At 37.8% G+C, this 17,009-nt stretch overlaps 1 protein-coding gene and 2 long non-coding RNA genes across 3 annotated transcripts in view; 2 read left to right on the forward strand and 1 right to left on the reverse strand.

Annotated features, from left to right (window-relative positions):
- The window catches only part of dnajb14 (DnaJ heat shock protein family (Hsp40) member B14), a 174,389-nt gene extending 166,491 nt beyond the window's left edge, over positions 1 to 7,898 (forward strand). The window contains exons 6-8 of the mRNA XM_084401810.1: positions 2,232 to 2,341; positions 2,745 to 2,917; positions 3,045 to 7,898. Coding sequence (XP_084257936.1) covers positions 2,232 to 2,341; positions 2,745 to 2,917; positions 3,045 to 3,169 — 408 coding nt within the window. The 3' untranslated portion in view covers positions 3,170 to 7,898. The remainder of the gene's footprint in view (positions 1 to 2,231; positions 2,342 to 2,744; positions 2,918 to 3,044) is intronic.
- The window catches only part of LOC311285937, a 458,548-nt gene that overhangs the window by 289,856 nt on the left and 151,683 nt on the right, over positions 1 to 17,009 (reverse strand). The gene's annotated exons all lie outside the window — the stretch shown is intronic.
- On the forward strand, positions 13,337 to 16,608 carry LOC311286078. Its single transcript, XR_014626475.1, has 5 exons — positions 13,337 to 13,533; positions 13,667 to 13,787; positions 13,899 to 13,976; positions 14,226 to 14,336; positions 16,124 to 16,608. It is a non-coding gene; the product is annotated as an uncharacterized lncRNA (long non-coding RNA).

Raw genomic sequence — 17,009 nt, forward strand, 5'->3', positions numbered from 1 at the left:
ATACTGTTTCCCACCTTAAGCTGGTGCTCCAGCAATTCAAGTATGGCCTTTTTTAGGTTAAGCCTTTTCTCCTCCATTTGAAGCTGTATAAGGTCCATCTCCATGTCACTTTTTCTGTTTGCTTTTGAAGGTGGACCTTATACAGCTCTTTGGCAGGCAACTAGAAAGACAGAATAATTAAACATGACTGATAAAGTCTGTAATACAAACACAGACCAAATATTTAAATGAGGAAGGAGAACTGCAGAACATTTCTTACAATGCTAAGATTCTGTGTGGAGGTAGATGGACCCTCATCTGTATTAAAATCTCCTGCCATATTCTGTAAAATGACAATGACAATTTATTTATTCTCTTATGCAAAAAAGGGGAAATGCATTCTATGCATCATACCTCTATGGGCCTCCCCACATTCTCTGTTTCTGTCACAGCAGAAGTGGTCTCTTCATCGTCAGCCTACAGTGAAAATAAGGAAGGATGCTTGGTTTAGCAAACAGAAACCTAAAGACAATAATCACTTACAACTGTGACAGTGTGGTGTTGCAGGAGGATCCAATAATACAATGTGGCCATCAGCAACTGCAAGATAATTAAACCAATAAGATAATCATGCATATTCAATACTCAATGTATATTCTTAAACAAATACAACTAATAAAGAAGGACATTAGGGACATCTAAGAGTACTAGTAATAAGATTACAGTATACAGCATATGCAGTCAAAGCAGCATGCATACTGCACAAGTGAATCAATGACTGTAAAATGCATTCAAAATGCCTTTTTAAAATGGTGACAGTGTTGATGATTTTCTTTATTAAAACACTGACAAAAACAGTGAAAACATCAATAAATCATAAGTATTAATATGGTACACCTACATTTTACTAAGCCACTTGTCTTGGTTGCTGAGTCCGATGAACTGCCCCTGGAATCCCATCGACCACAGGTCGCCCTTTATTAAGGGACAGTGCCAGCTCCTGGGCAGCTGGGGTGAGGGAAGGTGGAGGTGGACCCCCACCTGTTTTACGGGCCTCATCCTTCTTTCTATTGGCTATGTATAGAAAACTAAATTAGGCTACATTAAATACTAAATTACATTGCTGGAGAATGTTTTTGTGTTTCATTTTGACTTAGCTCACACTTCTTCTGGCTCCAGAAGGATTACACCTGATAAAACAAGAAGCCAACATACTAGCCAATTATGTGCATTACTACTGTAATATTAAGAAATGTATGGAGGCCAACAAGTAAATACTTGTCTATTTTTACTGCATGCCCCAAAGAATGTTTGCGTCACAATGATAGGGGAAAATAGCCCATTTATAATTTTATAAACTCATGCATTTACTCAGTCCGTTATTTTTTGCCAAGCCAACTCTCTTTCTTTTGATGATGCAGCAGTATTGCTTTTTTTTTTTTTGTTATAATGGGCTTATAGTCTTCATAAGCAAGCATTAAAACCTCCAACTCAGTTTCATCGAAATATGTAGCTCGCTTTTTTTCTCCCTGGGTTTCCATGGTGACTCCTGAAATCGGTGATCCATTGAAAATGTCTTTATGTACTCGCCGTGTGCGCGCATTAACTCTGGGTTACCAATAGGAGGTTGATTAAACTAACTCTTCTCAGGTGTTTTGGAACCGACATACTCATGGTATGCGGGTTTGGGGTAAATCAACCCAGAGGTTATGATTTACCAAATGGTAAGTTAACCAAGCTTTCTGGAATACCCCCCAGGACTCTGATGAAGATGTAACATTACATCGAAACGTTAGTCATTTATTGTTATGCACCTTAAATAAATATTTTTAATTAGTAGACATCTGTGCTGCACCGGCGATTCCTTTTGTCATAGTTTTGTTTATGTTTCACAACTCGGGAGGGAAAAATATGATTTATTTTATAATAGCACGGAAGATTCAATGCTGCTCTGAAATGGAGAAAAATGATAAAGAGAACCTTATTTGGTACATTATGAAAATGAGTTAGCTCAGCAGTACAAATTGAACTCTGCAAGACATAAAGTGTTGTAGAAATACGTTTTCACACAGCCAATGATAATAGCCATAAAATAAAATATTGACCATGGTGTTTTAAGATTCAATATCAGGATTGTTCAAATAAATATCAAAATCAAAATTTTTGCCCAGCCCTATTTGAATGTTTCATTCTGTTGTTCTTGTTTTGAAGTAACTCACAGATAATGACTGATGCCAGTGTCTATTCTTCAGGGTGGGTACTCCATGTTTATTCAGCTGATGCCGATAGTTGTGCTGGTCTTGGTCTCAGTCCTCAGCCAGATGATGGTGTCCACGCCTCCTTATAGCCTTTACTCCAGACCGTATGTTATAATACCTTACAATACATGCCTCATACTACAGTAGAATCTATGCTCTAGATCATGTGCAATAATGCCTTATGATACATGCCTCACAACACAGTACAAACTGTACTTTAGACAGTATGTAATAACTCTTTATATATGGGGTTAAAATGTTATGGGTTGCATTCAAGCAATTAATGGAATGTCTTACACTGTTGGTTTTTGTTTGTTTTTGATTTGTTTTTTTAACAAAAAAACATGGGGGGCATATTACCCCATGTTACCCTAATATTAAGAAAGAAAATCTGAATAAATATATTATGGTTCTAGCACTTTATACACTTGTACCCTTAAACTCAATTTTTTCATACTGTTCCTTAAAACTGTGTAATGGTTGTAATCTCTGCTCCTTCACATCTAGGTCCACAGGACAGACTATTAAGAGACAAACAGAGAACCTGCATGTGGACTATTTTGTCACCAGAGATTTCAAATCAGAATATAAGGGCTCAGCTTTGCTAAAGATTGAGAAGAATGTAGAGGAGGATTATGTTTCTAATGTGCGCAACAACTGCTGGAAGGAAAGACAGACAAGTATGTGTCATTATTTCATCTTTACCATCTTATTTTTCCACTATGAGTTTATATGCTTTGTTTGGTCCTAGGGATTTGCTTTGAGGTCCTAATACAATTAGTTTTGTCATCATGTCATCCCCTTCAGAAACAGACCTGCTGTATGCTGCTAAGGTCTACAGAGATGAAAGACTACAGCGAAAGGCTGAGCTCATGACCATGGAGAACTGCAAAGAGCTGGACAGATTAAACAACCTGTTCCGTGGTGGATAAATCTCAAACTGAAACTAACAGACACTTAAGAAAATAAGACACCATGGTATAAATTTATTTTTTGTTAGTTGTTTTTTTTTTTTAAACATTCTTATAGAAAACATATTAAAAATGTTAAAAGTCTCTCATCTGGAATATTCTTAGCTTCATAGTACATAAAATCAACTGAGAAAAATATCATTTTTACCCAGCACCATCAATCCATTTTTTTATCTCTCTCTCTTATGTCTGAATTCATTCAACCGTGGGCCTAGATGTTCTACACTTCAACTACACAACTTTTTTTCTTTCTTTTTTTTGACTTTGAATCCAAACTTGCATTGACTCCATATCAATGTTGCTCTCCTTGCCAAGTTTTAACAGTGCTACTAATTTGAAGAGGTCACTATTTTGAATCTTAATGAACTTTAAATAGTACAGATGAAATATAAGCTGTTAAATAGAGGACTACACTTCCATTCATTTTAGGAACAGAAATTATTAGATTTTCTTTCATTTTATATTCTCTTATATTTTTTTCCATCAATTGAAAGTCCACACAAACAAAATTTCACACTTCAAAAAGATACCTTAAAAGTAATCCATATGAATCAAGCATACAAAACCAAATTAATATAGGCTTTTACTCCTTTATAAACCTTGAATAACTCGCATACATAGAGTTGACCAAATATGTGTAAACATGGAAGCACAACCATGCCTGTGTAGCAAATTAGCTCAAAAGTAAAATATGTATAATTAATTATAACGAATTATAATTAATTATAAATATTTGGATTAGTTTAAGAATTGACTGTAGCAGAAGTAATAGTACAATTATTTAATCAGTTCGTCCAACGAACAGACAGCATAATCAGTTATCAATTCTTGGCCAAGAAAGAATAATCTTTTACCCTGCTAGTACTTTATACAGTAGAAATTGCATGTAGCTAGATCAAGACATTTAAGTGACTTTGATTTGTGAGCGGCAAACACCGAGACAATAAAGCATGGATATAATGGTTTAATAAACAAAACTACGGGTAGGCTACACACACAACTAAACTAAGCAAAGATTATATACAGAATTAAAGCTGCAAGCAGCGATGAAAGGGCCCTCGCACTCGTGCGATCGTCACTCGGTGGCTTTAGGAAGACAGCATGGTTGGGCAATGTGCATTTAAGGAGGTATATATAGTAAGAGTATGTCAAAGTCAGTTACAAAATGTTTTGTATTAAGGTGATAATAGCATGCTTCATGACTCAGCTAAGTGTTGCTAGCATGTTTAGTATGTTTCTAGCATGCTTAGTACATAGGGCTGTAGTATTCGAGTCCGGTCTTCTCGCTGGTATTCGGACTCGGACTTGTCTCGGTCTCGGCCACTGGTCTTGCCAAAAATGGCTTTTGGTCTCGACCGAGTCCAGGTGTCTTTATTATGTTCCCAGTAAGCACACATACGTCGCCGTGACGGAGGGAAAGTGAAACACACTGGCCACCTAATAACTAGTGATGGGCTTTTTCGTGAGACGGCTCGTTTGACTCAGCTCACTGAAGCCGGCTCTTTTTATGTTTTAACTCGCTGAAAGTCCACCGCTAGTGCAATGTGAATATTCACATTTTTAATTGTCCATAACAACCCGAAAACTTGCCTGCTTGCCTTGCACAATTAATGGGCAAAGGTTTCCGACTTTTTTTTCTTACCTTCTTTTTTTTTTTTTTTTTGTGGATGTTATTGAGCTTATAGAAGTTTAGCTCTTGCGTTCTTCTGAACATCTCGCTGAATGACATCTGAACATTGTCCGATGTAATTTCTGAGTCATATCACTCCATAATCTGCATCTCTTTTAAATGCCTATTCCACGAGTAGTAGGCTACAATGACTGGCTGTATTAAAATATAGCTAATATCGAAACAAAATAACCCAGGCAGTCTCATCTACGAGACGTTTAGGCCTCCTCCAATAGTACTGACAGCTGGGCTCATAGCTTGCAGGTTTGCTTAGTGGCAAGCTTTTTTCATTTGATTGGTTCAACCGACGCCCGAATTTAATTAAAATATTATTTTTTTCGTCACATCATCCGCCCGATCCGCGGTTTATCCGCAGTGTGCTTGTACTGTTAAGTATACTGTGAAAAATGGTTCTTATGAATTTCTTAAACAACTTCCTAATGAATTTATTTTAAAATTCTGCAGTTTGTTCTCAAATAAAAAGAACATATGTTAAATTACACTGTTCATTGTTGTTTAACCAAACTTTAATGTTTTCTGAAAATACATGTCTTTCCTATTAACCCACTTCCAAATAATACTATAATACAATACAATATTTTTTTTCAGGGAAGGCATAAACCAACCATAGGGGTCCACTCTGCAACACTAGTCACTTCTTTTCTACACTACTGTACATCTGGAGTGAGGCTATATTGTCATTTAGTTGCTCAAATGCTCAGTACCTAACATTTGTACCTCAGTTGCTCAAGTACCTAGCAGTGGTAATAGTAGTGGGTTGGTGTTTGTATATCAGTTCTAACACTGCTATTATGAGGTATCACCATATGTCATCATTCTGTTTTCTTTAGATTAGAAGATTATATGATATCAAGGGGAATGTCTATACTTAAAAATCCTGGGTGTTGTGACACTGTTTTTGCTTTTAGATCAACAAATAATAACCCAAAATGATTGTCTTGGTAATGTCATGCATAAGACTTTTTTTTTTCCTGTCCTGGACTCGGGCTTGACTCGGACTTAAACCTTTTTGGACTCGGTCTTGTTTGGACTCAACTCTTTGGACTTGGTCTTGACTTGGACTCGACTAGTCCTGGTCTTGGACTCGACAAAGGTGGTCTTGCCCTATTAGTACACAATAATTATGTGGTTAGTACTGCATTACTGTGTTAACCATGTCAGTTTCTGTTGCCAGTAGGTGGGGCTATGTCTATATCTGAATATCACTATGTAGATGTGTTCAGTGCAGGACTTTTATCAAATGTGAAGTTTGGGGCAGATTGGACATTGTATGCTACAACAACTTCCTTTAGCATTTCTAGCATGTTTCATGATGTTTCTAGCATATTACATATTCATTTTGGGGTAGATTGGACATTGCATGCCTGAGTTACAGCAAATTCATATTTAATAGCATGCTTTAGCACTTAGCTAAGTGTTTACTAGTATGTTTTAGCATGTTTCTAGTATGTTGCTAGCCTGTTTAGCACCTGCTGGCACTTTTTTTTATATGTTATTAGGAGACCACAACAGTGTTAAACATGTCACTTCCTGTTGCCAGCAGGTGGTGTTATGATTATAACTGAATATGAGCATGGACGTGTGTTCATGACATAACTCTTATCAAATGTTTGAAGTTTGGGGCAAATTGGACATTCCACTCAAGCAGAGTTACAACAACTTCCTGTTTCATGGCATTAATAGCATGCTTTAACACTTAGGTACGTATTGCTAGCATGCTTTAGCATATTTCTAACATGTTTAACACTCAATGGCATATTTTACTATTGCTGCGTCCCAATTTGCATACTATCCGTCCTAAATAGTATTCGAAAACAGAATTGGTATGTCCCAAATCGTAGTATGTTGAAATAAGTGTTCCAAAGATACCCGGATGGTCTACTATTTCCGGTCAGAATCCGAAGTGCAGATCGATATGCACTCTAACGGCTAATATTGCCCACAACCCATCGCGCGGTTAGAACTACAAACACGAGTGAAAAGTGTTAAAAAAAACTACAGACATGGAGGATGCGCGAGTCCGGCAGTCAGGGCAGGACTCTTATCAAACGTGTAAAGTTTGGCGCAGATTGGACATTGCCTTCTTGAGTAACAACAACGTCCTGTTTCATTGAATTGGCATGCTTTAGCACTTAGCTAAGTATTGCTAGCATGTTTTAACATGTTTCTAGCATGTTTAGAACTCAATGGCATTTTTAACATGTTGCTAGAATGGCATCAACGTGTTAAACATGTCACTTCCTGTTGCCAGTAGATGGCGCTATTACTATAACTGAATATTCTCATGTAGATGTGTTCAGGCCATGACTCTTATCAAACGTGTGAAGTTTGGGGCAGATTGGACATTCCATGCCTGAGTTACAGCAAATTCTTATTTAATTGCAGTAATAGCATGCTTTAACACTTAGCTAAGTGTTTGCTAGCATGTTTTAGCATGTTTCTAGTATGTTGTTAGCATGTTTAGCACTTGCTGGCACTTTTTTTATATGTTATTAGGAGTCCACAACAGTGTTAAACATGTCACTTCCTGTTGCTAGCAGGTGGCGCTTTGACTAACTAAATATGAGCATGGTCATGTGTTCAGGACAGAACGCTTATCAAAAGTGTGAAGTTTGGGGCAGATTGGACATTCCATGCCTGAGTTACAGCAACTTCCTCTTTCATGGCGAAACATCGAAATTTGGCAGGCCGCAGAGGACCCGCCCTTCGACGAAAAATCAAGATCTTTGCAATTTAATGTCGCAAAGGCCTTAATCTTCTTTAAGCGCAAAGGAGTAACTGTCTAAAGTGCAGGAAAAGAGAGAGTAAAAAGTTTCTGTCGCAATATTGAGTTCTTCTAAGCTATCTGGGATTCTGAGATGATGAAACTGACCAGGAAGATTATTAATAAAGCAATCTTTAGTTGCAGAAGTGATAGGTCTAACATATAGCAACACGGAGTCGGCTTTGCAGCCTTGGCTAAATGAAGTTTACACGAGACTAGATAATGATCTGAGATGTCATCGCTATGGAAGTAAAATAATGTCAAATGTTTTTGAAACAAAAAAGCTTGTTGAATTGCACTACTTGAAAAAAAATAGGCATTGCATTAACCATGCTTGCATTTTAATGCATTGTATTTTTAGGGCTTGCATTTTTATGGGCTGAAATTCAACATGGTTGAATATTTAAGCTGTGAATATTTCAATTAAAAACATTTCAAACACATTTCCATTATTAAAAATTAAATAATCCATAATATCCTTTCATATTTCACTTCCAAAATATTCAAACTGTTACTGTAACTGTTAAAATACAACCTATAATATTCAACAGGCATTTTTCGGCTCATTTTATTTCGCTTTGATAATAAAGCGTTTCGTTTCCCAGTGATAGACATTCGCACATTTAGGGACCGTCTCTAAAGTGTATACGACATTGGTATACACGTTTCTAACTTCAATAGCATTTGAATAGAACGACTTACAGTCATAAAACCAACTGTAAAGTGTTCATGTAATGCCAGGCATAATGCGCACCCTTTGGATTTTTGATATTTATTCAAATAAATTTAAGTTTGCTATGGAAGTTAGAAACGTGTATGCCAATGTTGTATGCAACTTTGGAGACGGTCCCTAAATGTGCGAATGTCCAATGTCAAGCCAATTTTACATTTATTAGGCTACATTTAGTCATTTAGCAGACGCTTTTATCCAAAGCGATTTACAGTTAAACTAACAATAGGAGGACAACAATATGCAAGTGCTATGACTCTTCCCAGTTTGAGCTAATGCAATACACGTAGGCATTGCCTATATATATATATAGAGAGAGAGAGAGAGAGAGAGAGAGAGAGAAGAGAAGAGAAAGTGTTAGTATTAATTGATCAAGTGTTGATTTTATGCCAGTATATCACGAAACGCTCAGCATGAAACTTTGCGCGTTAAAGGAACACTCCACCGTTTTTTGAAATAGGGCTTATTCACCTTCTTTCCTACATTTAGATAGGTGGGCAAATGCATTTTTGTCTCTGCATGCGTTGTTTTAGTTTGACAGGGTCGGCGCTATCTTAGCTTAGCACAATGAATGGAATCCTTTGTTGCCAGCTAGCATGGCCTGAGTAAAAGTGATCTAAAAAAATAAATAAACCCCACCTAATTACTTCTTGTGGCCTGCGTATTCACAACGAGTACAAATAGCGATGCTGATTAACACTAGGCGATTTCCTAGGCAGATATTGACTTGGGACTATATTAGGGGGAAGCACAGGTGAATCACTGCTGCTTAGGCGAAGCACTGCTACTTGGGCGCAGAGATATCACGCAACACATGAAATGTCAACATACCGGCGTGAATAGTAGCTGGCTATTTTTCCTACAGTACATGAATGGCAATGAACATGGCTAATTTTGTGAGAGACGAAGAGGGTGACTTCTCAGACAGTCAAGAGCCAGAGCCAGAACCATACCTGAGTTTTCAGAAGACGAGCTGCGTGCTTTGGAAATAGAATGACAGGAGGAGGAGGTTGCGATCGCTCAACAGCCTGAGGACGCCAACACGAACTGGTGGTGTGAATCTGGGGGAATATGCCAATCTATCCCGACTGAAATAGTGTCTGTGCTGTAGAGAGTGGGACAAGTTTCTGCCATCCATCGATGACCAGGCTCAGCGCGTCAGATCAAGATGAGCGTGCCGGCAGTTGTGTCACAGCTAACGTTACCGAGGATTTCACGGCGTTGATCCATTCTGCAGTAACTTTTACTCTATTTTTTTTCCCGGTGTGATAAAGTGAACTGGAAAAAAAGCCCCACGCCGAATGGACCAAATGGACAACTGTCCACAGAGTAAGTGATTATTTTAAACATGACGCATGTATAGATCGAAAAGTAAATGTGGATATGAGCAGGCTTCACTCAATGTGTACACTTGTCAATTTTAAGAGTGCTGGCCTAGATAATTATAATACATGAAGTGGGAGAGAGGCCGCACTATGCTTAAATATATTTTAATTTTTATTTGCACAGACGCATGTATAGATCGAAAAGTAAATGTGGATATGAGCAGGCTTCACTCAATGTGTACACTTGTCAATTTTAAGAGTGCTGGCCTAGATAATTATAATACATGAAGTGGGAGAGAGGCCGCACTATGCTTAAATATATTTAAATTTTTATTTGCACAGACGCGTTTCTGAAGAAGGGACGCGGCGAAACGCGTCTGTGCAAATAAAAATAAATATATATTTAAGCATAGTGCGGCCTCTCTAGATGTATAGATCGACCCATATTATACCTGTATTCACATTCACATATTATACCACATATTCACATTTCATGTGTTGCGTGATATCTCTGCACCCAAGTAGCAGTGCTTGGCCTAAGCAGCAGTGATTCGCCTGTGCTTCCCCCTAATATAGTCCCAAGTTAATATCTGCCTAGGAAATCGCCTAGTGTTAATCAGCATCGCTATTTGTACTCGTTGTGAATACGCAGGCCACAAGAAGTAATTAGGTGGGGTTTATTTATTTTTTTAGATCACTTTTACTTAGGCCATGCTAGCTGGCAACAAAGGATTCCATTCATTGTGCTAAGCTAAGCTAGCGCCGACCCTGTCAAACTAAAACAACGCATGCACTGAGACAAAAATGCATTTGCCCACCTATCTAAATGTAGGAAAGAAGGTGAATAAGCCCTATTTCAAAAAACGGTGGAGTGTTCCTTTAAGTTCATATTCTGAGTCCATCTGCTTGCCTGTAGCCTATATAGTAGCCTACAGCCTACTACAGCCTACATCTCCAATAAGGTGCGAGTTTGGTCTTTCATATCACTGTATTAGTCGTTTTGTCCAGACGGAAGGGGAATCCTTGAGTATGAGGTATTGAGGGAAACCGATTATAATCCTGTTCATGGTAGAAAAAGCTGATGACATGTAGGCTACACAGGGAAAGTAACAATGAAGTTATTGAATGAAACATAAACACAGCTTTTGTGTCTTTATCATCTTTTCCCCATATATACTGACACAGATAATCATTTTCATTTTATGAATGAATGTATGTTCTAACTGTTGCTGGTCTTCGTCAACAACACGCGCTTGCACCCCCTGCTGGTGAGGTCGACTAACAGCAGATGGAGAGTATGCTCGGTAATCTACTGCTTTTCCTGCAGTTCCTGGATGTCAATGTTGAATTTACTGTCGAATTTGAACCACTGAATTTGTGGAAGCGAATTTGCAAAGCGAAATAAAATGGACCGAAAAATACCTGTTGAATATTATAGGTTGTATTTTTAAACAGTTTGAATATTTTGGAAGTGAAATATGAAAGGTGAATATGGATTACTTAATTTTTAATAATAGAAATGTGTATATAATTGAAATATTCACAGCTTAAATATTCAACCATGTTGAATTTCAGCCCATAAAAATGCAAGCCCTAAAAATACAATACATTAAAATGCAAGCATGGTTAATGCAATGCCTATTTTATTCAAGTAGTGCAATTCAACAGGCTTTTTGTTTCAAAAACATTTTACATTATTTTACTTCCATACATCGCTCTGCTGCAGAATTTCAACAGCATCAACTTTGATTCTGTGTGATAATATTAGATCTAGAGCACAGGTGTCAAACTCAGTTCCTGGAGGGCCACAGCCCTACACAGTTTTGTTCCAACCCTGCTTCAACACACACACACCTGCAGTTTTCAAATAAGCCTGAAGGACTTGATTAGCTGATCAGGTGTGTTTAATTAGGGTTGAAGCTAAACTCTGCAGGGCTGTGGCCCTCCAGGAATTGAGTTTGACACCCCTGATCTAGAGCAGTGGTTCCCAATTCCAGTCCTCGTGACCCACTGCTCTGCACATTTTGTATGTCTCCCTTATTTAACACACCTGAACCAGATCATCAGCTCATTAGGAGAGACTCCATGACCTGAACTGAGTGTGTCAGATAAGAGAGACCTACAAAATGTGCAGGGCAGTGGGTCACGAGGACTGGAATTGGGAACCACTGATCTAGAGTATGATTACGACAATGAGTAGGTCCTGACACGTGTTGTCTAACTCCAATAGAGTTATATCTTCTTTGACTCAATACGGAGCTGACGACGAGGAGATTTGCTTGTAACGTTAACAGGGAAAACACCGAAAGTAAGTGTTTTTACCATAGACTGTAAAAAAATATGGACGTAGTGTCCGTGACGTCACCCGTAGGTTTCTGAAGAGCATTTTTGAAGCCTAAAGTGGGCGGAGCCGGCCGTCGCCATCTTGGCCTTGCGTCACTCCCGGATTACAGAAAATGGGCAGAGGGATATCTGAAATCACCTAGCTCGACGTGATTGAATTTTTAGTTCAGGCTGGGCATAGATATATGTTTATATCTATGCAGGCTGGGGAGGTTATTCTATAACGTTATATGCAACTAACAGTATACCAAGTCTGCGACTGCACAGGGCCTCGCGCTAAAGTGACAGTTGATGATGTAAAGCCAATTAAAAGTTCCTATTTTTGCCCTTCGAAATATTATAATAGTTCTGCTAGTTGAAAATGTATAATGCAGGAACTCTTAACATTACTCTGAGAGTGTGTGTGACAGTGATTTATGTGCATAACTTTACATGTCAGTCACTCTTTTTTTATAGTCTATGGTTCGTCAGCGCGGCATCGCTCGTCAAGTTCGTAGAGAGCTTATTCAGTCCATTTTAAATTCTGATTTTGGCCGCCTCTCAAATGGGTTAAACCTATAACGTTATTGCCTATGAAGTTCAAGTAAATGCGCTAGAAAATCCGCGCTCATTCAAGGATGTGCATTTATTACATGGACGGAGAAAGCGCCGACGCCTGATTTCATCTGACGATATTATAATCTATATCTGTTCCGTGAGAGCAGAACGAATGAGCCTTTATTGACGTTTTTAAATCTGAAAACTCCAAAAAGCAACGAAATTGTCAGACATCCATTAGTGCATGTTCACAGAGGAAAACTGAAATACAGCGCTGGTTGTTCTCTCGAACGATACTCGACGACAACAACGGAATCCTAAGCCGTGGGCGAAGTAACGGGTGTATTAAATTGTATGAAATAATCCCGAAAAAAAAGCACAAAACACGGCAGAGATGGCAAGTTCAGCAGCTAACACTTGCTGAGGTGAAGTGACGGCTAGTAACAGCAGACAAACGGCTAGCATTGACATCAGCGACAACCCACCTGTCACTCAAGTGGCCACACCCTTAATTATGCAGAACTTTAAATATTAATCAACTAAATGGATGAGTTATAAAAAAATTCACCCCCCTCACAGTTGTTATGAAGGGCAAAATTAGCTGTATAGACCAAAGCCACATACAGACACCAGGCTGTAAACACGTTTTTTTCTGCTGTAAAATTTGGCATTTTAACATGGGGGAGATACAGATTTGACTCACTTTTGACATCAGCCTCAAGCGGCCAGTCAACGAATTGCAGTTTAACTCACTTCCGTGTTGGTTTCAAGAGAGAGACGGGGAGGTTGCCGCTTTGGTTTTTACCTAATTTACATGTATTTCATGGCATTATATTGTTTTGTAACGATATTTATGTGATGTGCGCGCTTAAACCTCCATCTTCTTTGACGACGCAGTGCAGACACGGAGTTTGCTTTTAACAGTGAAAACACCGAGTAAGTGTTTTAACTTATTTACAATAAGTGTTTTATAATGTTATATTGTTTTATGATAATATTTGTGACGTGCAAATATCATAAAGTAGCCTATGTATTTATCCTCAAACTATCTTTTACTCTCGTTTGCCAGCACACCTAACGTATAACGTTAACTGAAAAACAGAAGAACAACTCCACAAACTGCGGACTGACAATGCACGTGAAATTGTCACTTTATTTCCTTATTTGGAGTACCAATTTTCTTAAAATTGGTAAGTAATTCTTTCAGATTAAATATGTATGCAAAATGTATTTATCAGATTTACATTTGGATGATGTTTGGATATGCTTTAAAAGTTGATTTTGCTATTTGTGTTTGCTAGGAGCATTTCTATGATGCACCAAGGAGCTAAGTAGCAGGCTGGGTGTTTAAAGACTGTACAGGCTAGAACCTGGTGATGGTAAGATTTAACAGATAACATACATGTATGAGAGAATCATGGGCACAAACATAAAAAATAATCATAGCTTTGTTGCTGTTTGGTAGATTTTCTGTGTTTCATAACACTCATTTTGAATTTGTCCAGTCAAATTATTTTACAAAAGTAAATCTTTTTTTTTTTTTTTCTTTTTTTTTTTTTTACTTAAAATGAGTTTTCAAACCTTTTCATGATTTGACAGGTATATATTTTCTTGCTGTTTAATTTTAGACTCAACTGATCTGAAAAAAATCTGCCCATCACCTGCCCCCAACATCACAAAGCCACAACAATGGAGCAAAGATTCTTCCGGCAGCTGACTATTTAGTGAGATTTCTTAAGGTGCGTGTCTTAATTTATTCTTAAAGGGATAGTTCACTTTGAAATTAAATTTTGGTATGTTTTAGCTTATCTCAAGGGCATCCAAGATGTAGGTGTCTTTGTTTCCGCAGTAGTTTCAATTTTGATATTTTTAGGTCAAACCGTTCTTGTCTGTCAGTCATATAATGCAGGTCTATGGTCATCACCTCAAAGAGCATGCACAGAGAAGTCCAAATTAAACAATTCCCCATCGTAAGTACACATTGATGGCCTAAGACACGAAACGAGCGGTTTGTGTGAGAAAACTAACAGTATAGTTTTTACCTCTTGTACACAACCACGTCCAAGTGATCTGAGGGCGCGCGCGCTTCCTGGTGTGTACGTCACTCATTGTTTACCTCTCCCGGATGAGTTCGCGCGAGCATACGTAATTGTTTTCTTTTACGTCGGTTTAAACATACCGGATAAGCGCAAATTAGTACCATTTCTATTAGCCGTCTTACCCACAATCTCTGTTTTGTGTAAACAATGAGTGACGTATACGCACGAGAGATCACTTCCGGTGCTTTCCGGCGCTTGCGCAGACTAAGCCACAACGCGCGCACACGTCACACACCAGGAAGCGCGTGCGCCCTCAGATCACTTGGACGTGGTTGTGTACAAGAGGTAAAAACGATATAAATACTGTTAGTTTTCTCACACAAACCGCTCGTTTCGTGTCTTAGGCCATCAATGTGTACTTACGATGGGGAATTGTTTAATTTGGACTTCTCTGTGCATGCTCTTTGAGGTGGTGACCATAGACCTTCATTATATGACTGACAGACAAGAACGGTTTGACCTAAAAATATCAAAATTGAAACTACTGCAGAAACAAAGACACCTAGGCCTACATCTTGAATGCCCTTGAGGGTAAGCTAAAACATACCAAAATTTAATTTGAGTTACTTTAAAGGGTTAGTTCACCCACAAATGGAAATTCTGCCATTAATTACTCACCCTCATGTCGTTCCAAACATGTAAGACTTTCTTTCATCTTCACAACACAAATGAAGATATTTTTTATGAAATCTGAGAGGTTCCTGTCCCTCCATTGACAGTCCACGCAACTACCACTTTCAAGCCCCAGAAAGGTAGAAAGGTACATCATTAAAGTACTCCATGCGACTCCAGTGGTTAGATATGTAGGTAACATACATTTTATTAAACTATGCAAGTGCTGTGTTTGCAGCAAAAAACAGTTACCACTTAATTTATAAAATATTCATTTCCAACATGTTCATGAGATAATTACAACACGTGCATGTTGTTAATGCGAGAGCAGATGTTGTTGTGTGATTGTGCATTGAAGATTAATATTTTGTAAATAAAGTTGAGTTAAAATTGTCATAAAAAAAGTCGTAAAATTGAGGTCAAACCACTGGAGTCACAGGGATTACTTGTGATTTTCTTTATACCTTTCCGTGGCTTTGGAAGTGGTAGTTGAATAGGCTGTCGATCAAGGGACAGAAATCTCTTAGATTTCATTAAAAATAATTTCATTAAGTGTTTTGAAGATGAGCAAAACTCTTACTGGTTTGGAACAACATAAGGGTGAATAATTAATGACAGAATACAAATTTTTGGATGAATAAAGTATTTTATTTACTTGGAAATCAGTAAATTCAAGTCTTAATCTTACCAAAATAGTTTCTTGTTTGAGTCACGAAAGTCTAAGATGGTTGAACTTTTTTCCACCATAAACTTTTGCTGTATTTATAAAACACAAATTGTATTGATTGTAATTGGTCTGGTTTTGTGTTGTCTAGGGAACCAGCACTCCAGGATTTTTCGAGAAAGTTGGATCTGCACAGCCTTTCCTTCTCTGTGAAACAACTATGCACTGGACTTTACTGTTAGCAACTGGACACAACTGATCCACTCATATTCTGCATTTGTTTTTCATCTGCTGAATGTTGTTGACCCAAGCACTGCTGTACTGTTGCAAAGTCGAAGGTACTGAATCAACTTCACTGACACAGGACTTACATTCACTGACATGTACAGGACTTGAGGTATTACAGACCATTTGAATAACCAGCTTTCATATAATTCTGGTGACAGAAATGCCTATATTGTGCCTTCATCATTTATTTTAAAAGTTAACCTATGATGTAAAGGGGCTTGTTGGTTAATAAAAAAATAGTTTGTTAAAACAACTGCTTGCATTTTGCCTTTATTTTTAATTTTATGATCCCAGACTGAGGTTACAATTTAACTTTCTGGATTGTTTTGAAATAAAGGTTTGAAAGAGTAATATAGAGTGATGTGTTTATTTCAAAGAGTTTATTTTACAGTTCTTTAAAGTGGCAGATGCAGAACACTAATAAGAAAAACTGGTAACTCCCTTAGTGTTTTTATTTGTAAAAATGTGTGTTTTTTACTCCTATAAGGTTGAGAAGATTGTGATTTCCATTTTTTTAAAGGTGTTAGGTCAACACCAGAACAGTGTAGAATTTTAACTGCACCCAGCTCTGTAACAGTGTTGTTGTTATCTGCATTGGTGTTAATATTTTACTCTCTTAGTGTTCATATTGTAACACTGTCGGTGTTGCGAGAGGCAACACTTTTAAAGTGTTGAAATTAACTCTATTGGTGTTGATTTCCGGATTTCAAATTTACTGTGTAGAAAGTCAGCAAATTCTTTGATAAAGT

The sequence above is a fragment of the Rutilus rutilus genome (assembly GCF_951802725.1).
Source record: "Rutilus rutilus genome assembly, chromosome: 2".
Lineage (NCBI taxonomy): Eukaryota > Metazoa > Chordata > Actinopteri > Cypriniformes > Leuciscidae > Rutilus > Rutilus rutilus.